The sequence below is a fragment of the Phalacrocorax carbo genome, unplaced genomic scaffold, assembly GCF_963921805.1.
Source record: "Phalacrocorax carbo unplaced genomic scaffold, bPhaCar2.1 SCAFFOLD_466, whole genome shotgun sequence".
Lineage (NCBI taxonomy): Eukaryota > Metazoa > Chordata > Aves > Suliformes > Phalacrocoracidae > Phalacrocorax > Phalacrocorax carbo.
This window is the reverse complement of record NW_026990344.1, coordinates 1-10269: the sequence shown is the minus strand read 5'-3', so window position 1 is coordinate 10269 and position 10269 is coordinate 1. Positions and strand designations below refer to the sequence as shown.

Sequence of the window (10269 nt, the reverse complement as noted above, 5' to 3'; positions counted from 1 at the left end):
CCCCCAGGTGCTGGGGGCACCCCCAGGCACGGGGACCCCCCCTCGGGCACCCCCAGGGTCAGGGACCCCCTGGCAGCCGCACCAAGGTCACCGTCTAGGGGGGCCCCGGGACCCCCCCCCCGGTGCTGGGGGCACCCCCAGGGTCAGGGACCCCCCCCCGGGCACCCCCAGGGTCCGGGACCCCCCGGCAGCCGCAACGAGGTCACCGTCTAGGGGGGCCCCGGGACCCCCCCCCCCCCGAGGTCACCGTCTAGGGGGGCCCCGGGACCCCCCCCGGTGCTGGGGGCACCCCCAGGGTCAGGGACCCCCCCCCCGGGCACCCCCAGGGTCAGGGACCCCCCGGCACCGAGCCAAGGTCACTGTCTGGGGGGGACCCTGGGACACCCCCCCCCCCATATCTGGGGTCCCCCCGGGGGGCGGCGCCCCCCCGGCATCACCCCAATGCTGATGTCATCACCTTGGGGGACCCCCCCCAGCTCAGCGCCCCTCCCCCCACCCCCGGGGTCCCCCCATGCCCCCCCCCCGGCGATGATGTCACAGCACGGTCGATGACGTCACAGCCTGGCGGGGGGGGGGGGGGGAGGGGGCCCCGCGGGTGCCGTGACCCGCTGGTGATGTCACCACCCGCTGCTGACGTCACGGCCGGGGGGGGACTTGTGACGTCACGGCGCCCAGCGCGGGTGGCCGGTGATGTCACGGCGCTCAGCAGCCAATGGCGCCGCCAGCTGGGGGCTGGTGATGTCACCGCGCCGGATGACGTCACAGCCTCGCACCCGGCGGCGGCCGATGACGTCACGGCCCCGGCAGCCAACCGCGTCGCGTGCCGCCTTGGCGCTCCCTGATGATGTCACAGCCCGCCGATGACGTCAGCACTGTGGGCTGCGCCCCGATGACGTCAGCACTGTGGACTCCCCGCCCCTCCGCGATGACGTCACCGCAGCGGGGGGGGGGGGGGGGGCGTCACCCTGGCGATGATGTCACCAACCGCCGCCATTACCGCGATGTCACTGCCAAGACTCTGCCCCGATGATGTCACGGGGCGGGGGCCTTTTTTTGATGATGTCACCTCTCTCCCCCCCTCCCCCCCCCGGGAGAGAGCACCCGTTTTTAACTCCCCTTCCCCGATGACGTCACGCCCCTGGTGATGACATCACCCTCTCGTTGAGTGCTCTGATGATGTAATACCCCCTCCCCCCTCCCCCCCGGAGGCACCGTGATGTCACAGCCCCGCCCGGGCCAAGGGCTCCTCCCCCACCCCCCACCCCCAAGATCGAAGCCATAGAATGGGGGGAGGGGGGGGCCCCGTGACCCCCCGGTGACCCCCCGTGACCCCTCCGTGACCCTTGCACGAGGAGGGGGGAGGGGTCAGCCTTCCCACGAGGGTCCCCGCCCCCTCCCCCCACGTGCCTTAGCGCCCTCCCCCCATCCCCTCCCCCCCTCCCCAGGCCGGGGACCCCCCTGGGGGGGAGGGGCGGGGTGGGGAGGGGCGGCCCCGTTTTAAGCAAAAAAAGACCCCCCCCAAAATCGCGAAGGGGGGGGTGGGGTGATGGGGGGAGGGGAATAAAGTGACGTTTCCCGCCCTCGCGCCTCAGTTTGGGGGGGGGCGGGGGGTGGGGGGGGGTGGGGGGTCCTATGGGGTCATTTGGGGGGTGGCCTGGGGGGTTGGGGGTGTCCTATGGGAGTGAGGGTGAATTGGGGGGGGGGCCCTGTGGGGCCTGGGGGGGACCCTGGGAGGTGGGGGTGGCTTTGGGGGGGGTCTCCTTGGGGGTGGGGGTGGGGCAATTGCGGGGGGTGCCACGGGATTGGGGGGGGTCCTACGAGGCTGAGGGTGATTTGGGGGGGTGTCCTACAGGGTGGGGAGTGATTTGGGGGTTCCTGGGGGGGGGTTTGGGGGGGGTCTCATGAGGGAATGGGCGGTTTGGGGGGGGAGTCCCATGGGGGTGGGGGAGGGGCACTTCAGCTGGTTGGGGGAGGGCCTCGTGGGGCTGGGGGTGCTTTTGGGGGACCCACGGGGGGGGACTTAGGGGGTCCCTCGAGTGCGAGATGGGGGGGAGGGGTGAGGAGGGTTTGGGGGGGGGTGGGGGGTGTCCCGTGGGGGGGGGTTGGGGGTCCCCAGAGTCCCCTGCCCCGAGCCTTGCGCTCTCATTGGCTGCTCGGTCTGCCGGTCATGGCCGACCCCGCCTCCGGGCTCTCAGGGGAAGTCCCGCCCTTTCCGCCGACCCCGCCCCCACGTCCCATTGGCTGCCGCGCCCGCCAATCCCTCTTTTTGAACTTCCCCCTCGGCCCCGCCCCTTCCGCCGACCGTTACGGCGCAAACAACGCCCCCCCGCTTCCGCCCGCCTCGCGCCCCTCGCCCTCCGAACCCACCAATCCCCGCTCACCGCCCTCCCCTTCCCTCTCTCGCTATTGGCCCGCGCTTCACCTCCTCCGCCGGGCATTGGTTTGGAGGGGCGGGGTGGGGCGTGGCCAGCGGGAGGCGGAGGTTATAAAGGGGTGGGGGGGGGGCCCCGGTGCGGGGCTCGGCGCGGCGGGTGGGCGGCGGCGGCGGCGGGAGCGGCCTCCGCGCACCGGCGGGACCGGGAGCGGGAGGGGGGGTCCCCACGGCGACCCCGGCCTCCCCCCCACCCTCGGCGACACCCCCTCACCCGTCCCATCCCCCCCCCGCCCCCGAGGCTTACCTTTGAACTCTCCGGTTCCGCGGTGGGGGGAAGGCCCGGCGCCATGGTGAGTGAGGCCTGGGAGGGGCTTGGGGGGGTGGTTTGGGGAGGGGGCACCCCCTGACGAGGGGTCTGGGGGTCACCCCCACACCCCCCGCCGTCCCCAGGCCCCGCCTTGGCCGGTGCGCGGGCTTGGGGGAGCCGGAGGGGGTTATTGGGGGTCTGGGGCGGTGGGGGGTTTGGGGGGGTCCTGGGGGCTGTGGGGGGTTAGGGAGGGTCGTGGGAGGGTCTGGGGGACGTGGGGGGGCCCTGTGGGGCTTAGAGGGGTCGGGGGGACGTGGGAGGGTCCTGTGGGGCTTAGGGGGGTCGTGGGGGAGTTTGGGGGGGTCATGGAGGGGTGAAGGTGGATTGGGGGGCTCGTAGACTGCTGGGGGGACTTTGCGGTGCTCGGGGGGGTTGGGGGGGGTCGTGGGGGGGTGGGTGAAGGTGGTTCTGGGGACCCCTGGTCCCGGTTCACCCCCTCCCTTCCCCCCCCCCAGGAGCCCCGTGGCGGTGCCTGGCAGGTGGGTGCTGGGGGGGAGGGGTCCCGCCCCCAATTTGGGGGTGCCGGGGGGAGGGGTCACGCCCCCAATTTGGGGGTGCTGGGGGGGAGGGGTCCCGCCCCCAATTTGGGGGTGCTGGGGGGGAGGGGTCCCGCCCCCAATTTGGGGGTGCCGGGGGGGAGGGGTCACTCCCCAATTTGGGGGTGCTGGGGGGGAGGGGTCCCGCCCCCAATTTGGGGGTGCCGGGGGGGAGGGGTCACTCCCCAATTTGGGGGTGCTGGGGGGGGAGGGGTCCCGCCCCCAATTTGGGGGTGCCGGGGGGAGGGGTCACTCCCCAATTTGGGGGTGCCGGGAGGGAGGGGTCACCCCCAATTTGGGGGTGCCGGGGGGGATCACGGGCTGGGGCCGTTTGAGTGACTCGGGGGGGTGTTACTGTGGGTGCCCCCCCCAATTTGTCCCCTAACATGGGGGGGTCTCAGTGGGAACATATGGGGTGAGGCCCCCCAAATCCGCCATAAGCTCAGTCGGGGGGGGGGTCTTGGGGGTCATTTGGTCTCCACTGTGTGAATTTGGGGTGCTGGGGGGGGGGCACAGCACCGTGACACCCCCATAGCCCCAGTTTGGGGGGGTCAGTTTGGCTTTGGGGGTCGGTTTGGCTTTGGGGGGTGGGGTTCGTTTGGGGGGTGGGGTTCGTTTGGGGGGGTCGGTTTGGCTTTGGGGGTGGGGTTCGTTTGGGGGGGTCGGTTTGGCTTTGGGGGGGTGGGGTTCGTTGGGGGGTCGGTTTGGCTTTGGGGGGTGGGGTTCGTTGGGGGGGGTCGGTTTGGCTTTGGGGGGTGGGGTTCGTTTGGGGGGGGACCGTCTGGCTTTGGGGGGGGGGTAACACCAGGTCGGGGGGGGGGTGTTAATTCACACTCTGCACCCCAAAAATGACCTGGAAGGCGGGGGGGGGGAGCACAAGTCTGCTGCCCCTGAGGGGCTTGTGGGGGTCCTGGGAGGAGTTTCAGGGGGGTGGTTGGTTTGGGGGGGGGGGGGTCGGTCTCTAACACCCCTATTTTTTGGGGTTCCCCCCCAGAACTCGAACGTGGAGAACCTGCCCCCCCACATCCTCCGCCTGGTCTATAAGGAGGTGTCGCTGCTCAGCTCCGACCCCCCCGACGGAATCAAGCTCTTCCCGAACGAGGAAGACATCACCGACGTCCAGGTCACCATCGAGGGGCCCGGTACGACACCCCCCCCCCCCCAAAAAAGCCCCCACCCCTAAATCCCCTTTAACCCGGGGGGTGGGGGCACCCCTAAATCACCCTCCTGCTGCAACCCAGCCTCAAAGCCGGAGCCCCCCGGGGCCGAGCGGGGTCTGGGGGGTGCCCAGCCCCCCTCACCCCCCTTCCTTTGGGTGTCCCCCCCCCCCCAGAGGGCACCCCCTACGCGGGGGGGGCTGTTCCGGATGAAGCTGGTCCTGGGGAAGGACTTTCCCGCCGCTCCCCCAAAAGGCTTTTTTCTCACCAAAATTTTCCACCCCAACGTCGGCCCCAGCGGGGAAATTTGCGTCAACGTCTTGAAAAGGGACTGGAGAGCGGAGCTGGGCATCCGGCACGTGCTGCTGGTGGGGCTGGGGGCGTCTGGGGGGCGCGGGGGGGGCGGGGGGGGGCGCCTGGGGGGGCTGGGGGGGGGTGGGGGGCCTTTGGGGAACCCCTGAGTCAGGGGCCGCGACGCCCCGGTCGCCTTTGCCTTGGGTTGGGGGCATGAATCTGGGGTGTCCTGGTTATTTGGGGGGGTTGGGGGGCGCCGGGGGGACGGGGGGGGGCGCCAGGGGGTGTTTGGGGGTCTATAGGGGCTTTGGGGGGGATTTTGGGGGCCTGTTTTTAGGGGGGTCCCAGTGATTTGGGGGGGTTAAAGGAGGAGGAATTGGAGGGGGGGGGAACAAGGTCCTGCCCCAGTTTGGGGGTTTCTGGGCAGGAATGGGGGGTCTCAGGTGTCGGGGGGGGTCCCAGGTGTCGGGGGGGACCCCAGGTTTTTTTGGGGGGGTGTCCCTGTTTTTTTTTGGGGGAAAACAAGGTCCTGCCCCAGTTTGGGGGTTTCTGGATGGGAGTGGGGGGTCCCAGGTGTCGGGGGGGGGTCCCAGGTTTTTTTGGGGGTTAAAGGGGAGGAATTTGGGGGGGAAAACAAGGTCCTGCCCCAGTTTGGGGGTTTCTGGACAGGAATGGGGGGGTCCCAGGTGTCGGGGGGGGGGGTCCCAGGTGTCGGGGGGGCTCCCGCGCGCCCTGGCCCCCCCCCCGACCCCCCCATTCTCGCCCCCCCAGACCATCAAATGCCTCCTGATCCACCCGAACCCCGAGTCGGCGCTGAACGAAGAGGCCGGTCGCCTCCTCCTGGAGAACTACGAGGAATACGCGGCGCGGGGCCCGGCTGCTGACGGAGATCCACGCGCGGGGGCCCCCCCCGCGCCCCCCCCGGACCCCCCCGGCGCCGCCACCGCCGCCCCCCCGGCCCCCCCCGACGGCCCCATGGCCAAGAAACACGCCGGCGACCGCGACAAGAAGCTCACGGCCAAGAAGAAAAAGCGATAAGAAACGGGCCCTGAGGCGGCTTTAAAGGGGGGGGGGGCGGCACCCCAGGACCCCAGGATACCCCCTGGGGGGGGGGTTTGGCCCCCCAAAATGCCCCCCGGGGGGTTTGGCCCCCCAAAAATACCCCCCAGGAGGAGTTTGACCCCCAAAAAATACCCCTCGGGGGGGGGGGGTTGTCCCCAAAAATATTCCCTGGGGGGGTTTTTGTCCCCCAAAAATACTTGTCCCCAAAAAATACCCCCCAGGAGGAGTTTGGGCCCCCAAAAGATACCCCTGGGGGGGGGTTTTGTCCCCAAAAAATGTCCCTCGGGGGGGGTTTTGTCCCCAAAAAATATTCCTGGGGGGGTTTGTCCTCCAAAAATACCCCCCAGGAGGAGTTTGGCCCCCTAAAAATACCCCTCGGGGGGGGGTTTGTCCCCGAAAATACCCCCTGAGGAAGGTTTAACCCCCCCCAAAAGCCCCCCGGGGGGGGTTTGACCCCCCCAAAATACACCCGCTGGGGGGGTTTGAACCCCGAAATACCCCCGGGGAGGGGAGGGTGGGGGGGCGTTTAACTCCAAAATCCCCCCCCCGGGGGGGGTCTCACCCCCCCTGCGCCCCCCCCCCCCCGCCCGCAGGACCCCTTTTTTTGGGGTGGGGGCGCAGAATAAACTGCCCCTTCTCTGCTCCCACCCTTTAATCTTTTGGGGGTGGGGGGGGTGGGGGTGGGCAGCTGCCCCTCCCCCCCCCCCCCTCGGCTTTAAGTTATTTAAATTATATAACAGAAAAACCACCAAAAAAAGGAGGAAAATCACCCAAACCCCCCCCCCGGCGCCGCGGGTTATTAAAGGCTTTTTGTTTTTCTAGCGCCGGCGTCTGTCGTCCCTGGGGGGGCCTCGCGGGGGGGTGGGGGGCTTTGCTCGGGGGGGTCTCACACGGGGGTCGGGCCTTGCACGAGGGGTCTCGCCCTGGCACGGCCCCGCGCACGTGCGTCGCACGAGGGCCCTCCCCTCCCCCCACCCCCCGGTGATTAATTAACCCCGACATTAATGCGCCTTAAGGAGCCCCCCCTCCCCCCCCCCCCCGGGCACCATCTGCTCCCCCCCCCCGGGTGATTAATTGACCCCGACGTTAATGAGCCTTAATAGGCTCTTGCCCCCCCCCCCGGTACCATCTGCTCCCCGGGGGGTCCCCCCCACCCCTCAAAGTGGGGGGGGTCCCCTGTACAGGGGGGTGGGGGGAGAGTTTGGGGGGGGGGTCTCGGGGGTCCCAATGTGGGGAGGAGGTTGGGGGGGGGGATTGTTGGGGGGGGAGGGGCTCAGGAGGTCCCATAGAGGGGGTTTGGGGGGGGTCCCAAGTTGGGGGTCCCCATACAGGGGGTGCTGGGGGGGGAGTTTGGGGAGGGGTTATTTGGGGGGGGTGTCGGGGGGGGGGGTTGTCCCATACAGGAGGGTTGGTGGGGGAGGTTTATTTGGGGTGGGGGCTTCTGATGGGGGGTGTAACGGGGGGGGTTGGGGGATGAAGGAGGGGGGGTCCATGGAGGGGCTGTTGGGGGGGGGGGGTTGTGCTTGGGGAGGGGGCTTCATTTGATGGGGGGAGTGTGGGGTGGGGAGGGGTCCCCTCAGGGAAGGGGTGTCCCCATATGGGGGGGGGGGGCTGGAGTTGGGGTCCCCTCAGGGAAGGGGTGTCCCCATATGGGGGGGGGGCTGGAGTTGGGGTCCCCTTGGGGAAGGGGTGTCCCCATATGGGGGGGGTCTGGAGTTGGGGTCGTCTCAGGGAAGGGGTTGTCCCCATATGGGGGGGGTCTGGAGTTGGGGTCCCCTCGGGGAAGGGGTGTCCCCATATGGGGGGGGTCTGGAGTTGGGGTCGTCTCAGGGAAGGGGTGTCCCCATATGGGGGGGGGCCACAGTTGGGGTCCCCTCTCAAGGGGGTGCTGGGGGAGGGGGGGGTCCCATCACCATCCCATCCTCAAGCATCATTTCCCCCCCATCCCCCATCCCCACGTGCCCCCGCTAAGCCGGGATCACCTTCACCCCCCCGGGGGGTCTGGGGGGGGGGGGGGGGCGTGTCTGGGGGACCCTCCCCCAAACCCCAGCGCTATAAGAGGCGCCTGGGCACCGCGGCGTCGCGGGGGGGGGTGCGTGTGCCTGCGTCCCATCGCGCTCCCATCCCCACCATCCTCCTCCTCCTCATCCGCGGCCGTCGCGGGCGGGGGGGTGGGCGGCAGAAGGGGGGCGGGGGGGGGTGGTGGGGTGGGTCGGGGGTCCTTTGAGGGGAGCCATGGGGAACGCGCGGAGCGGGGCTCTCTCCAAGGAGATCCTGGAGGAGCTGAAGTCGAGCACGCGCTACTCGGAGGAGGAGCTGTGCCGCTGGTACGAAGGCTTCCAGCGCCAGTGCCCCAGCGGGCGCATCAGCCGCGGGGAGTTCGAGAAGATCTACGGCACCTTCTTCCCCAACTCGGACCCGCAGGGCTACGCGCGCCACGTCTTCCGCAGCTTCGACACCAACGACGACGGCACCCTCGATTTCCGGGAGTACATCATCGCGCTGCACCTCACCTCCTCCGGCAAGACCCACCTCAAGCTGGAGTGGGCCTTCTCCCTCTTCGACGTCGACCGCAACGGGGAGATCAGCAAAGGGGAGGTGCTGGAGATCATCACGGTGAGGGGCCGCGGCGGGGTGGGGGAGCTGTGGGGTGAGACGGTCCCGTGGGGCAAAATGGTCCCGTGGAGGGATGGGGGAGCTGTGGGGTGAGAAGGTCCCGTGGGGCAAAATGGTCCCGTGGAGGGATGGGGGATCTGTGGGTGGGAGAAGGTCCCACAGGTGGGAGAGTTCCGTGGAGGGCTGGGGAATCTATAGGGCAAAAAAAGGTCCCGTGGGGCAAAATGGTCCCGTGGAGGGATGGGGGATCTGTGGGGTGAGAAGGTCCCGTGGGGCAAAATGGTCCTGTGGAGGGATGGGGGATCTGTGGGGTGAGAAGGTCCCGTGGGGCAAAATGGTCCCGTGGAGGGATGGGGGAGCTGTGGGGTGAGAAGGTCCCGTGGGGCAAAATGGTCCTGTGGAGGGATGGGGGATCTGTGGGGGGAGAAGGTCCCACAGGTGGGAGAGTTCCGTGGAGGGCTGGGGAATCCATAGGGCAAAAAAGGTCCCATGGGGCAAAATGGTCCCATGGAGGGACAGGGGATCTCTGGGGTGAGAAGGTCCCATGGGGCAAAATGGTCCTGTGGGGCAACAGGGAATCTATAGGGTGAAAAGGTCCCGTGGGGCAGGAAGGTCCCACAGAGGGACGGGGACTCTATGGGGTGAGCCGGGTCCCATGGGGCACCGGGGAATCTCTGGGGCGAGAAGCTCCTGTGGGGCAAGAACGGCCCACGGGGGGGGGGGGGAAGACAGGCCCATGGCGTAATGGGGATCTATGGGGTGAGCGGATCTATGGGGCAGGAGGAGCCTGTGGGGCAAGAGGGTCCCACAGTGTGACAGGGAATCTGTGGGGCAAGAAGATGCTGTGGGGCAGCGGGGATCTATGGGGCGGGTGAGAGGGGTTTCTCACCCCGCCATGGGGAGAAATCTATGGGGCGAGACGGGTCTGCACACGCAGGTGCCCTCCCCCACCCCGCCCCTCCCCCCGGGTCAGGATTAGCCCCCGGGGGGGGGGAGGGGGCGGGGCTTAGGCACTAATTGGCTTTGCCCCCCCGCCCCTCCCCCCCCCACCCCCCCCGTTAATCGCGGATGGAAAAAATCCGGGGGGGCGGGGAGGGGTTTAAGTGGATTTGGGGGCGCGGGGGGGGCTAATCCGCCCCTCCCCCCCCCCGGGGTTAATGAAGGCCCGGCTCTATAGGGTCGGGGGGGCTCTATAGGGGCTGGGGGGGGTCTATAGGGGTGGGGGGTGCCCCCTGTGAGGGGGGGGTTATAGGGTCTCTGTGGGGCTGGGGGGGGGGTGTGTGTCTCTATGGGAGCCCCCCCGTTCTGGGGAGCCCTATGGGGGGGCTCTATAGGGGCCCTGGGGGGGGGGGTGTGTGTGTGTGTCCCTGGCGTGTTTGTAGGGCTCGGGGGGGGTCCGGGGGGTGCCGGGGGCGGGTCCCGGGGGCGGGCGCCCCCGCTGACCCCGCCCCCCGCTGACCCCGCCCCCCGCTGACCCCGCCCCCCGCTGACCCCGCCCCCCCGCTGACCCCGCCCCCCCGCTGACCCCGCCCCCCGCTGACCCCGCCCCCCGCTGACCCCGCCCCCCCGCTGACCCCGCCCCCCGCTGACCCCGCCCCCCGCTGACCCCGCCCCCCGCTGACCCCGCCCCCCCCGCTGACCCCGCCCCCCGCTGACCCCGCCCCCCGCTGACCCCGCCCCCCGCCCCCCCCCCCAGGCCCTGTTCCGGATGATCCCCCCCGAGGAGCAGCAGCAGCTGCCGCCGGACGAGAACAGCCCCCAGAAACGGGCCGACAAGCTCTGGGCCTTCTTCGGCAAGGGCGAGCACGGTGCGGCCCCCCCGCGCCCCCCAACCGACCCCCCACCGCCCCCCGCGCCCCCCAA

The 10269-nt window shown here is 69.9% G+C and overlaps 2 protein-coding genes across 2 annotated transcripts; both read left to right on the top strand.

Moving 5' to 3' along the window:
- The first annotated feature begins 2500 nt into the window (after positions 1-2500).
- UBE2S (ubiquitin conjugating enzyme E2 S) lies at positions 2501-6611 on the top strand. Its single transcript, XM_064440187.1, is given in 7 exon segments — positions 2501-2724; positions 3197-3220; positions 4272-4419; positions 4611-4627; positions 4629-4802; positions 5500-5754; positions 5756-6611. Coding segments are annotated over 7 exon segments (657 nt in total). The 5' UTR covers positions 2501-2721; the 3' UTR covers positions 5792-6611.
- A 1398-nt stretch (positions 6612-8009) lies between these two features.
- Positions 8010-10258, top strand: RCVRN (recoverin; the record flags this gene model as incomplete). Its single annotated transcript, XM_064440189.1, has 2 exons — positions 8010-8406; positions 10103-10258. Coding segments are annotated over exons 1-2 (537 nt in total), but the record flags the coding sequence as incomplete, so codon positions are not given.
- Positions 10259-10269: the final 11 nt, after the last annotated feature.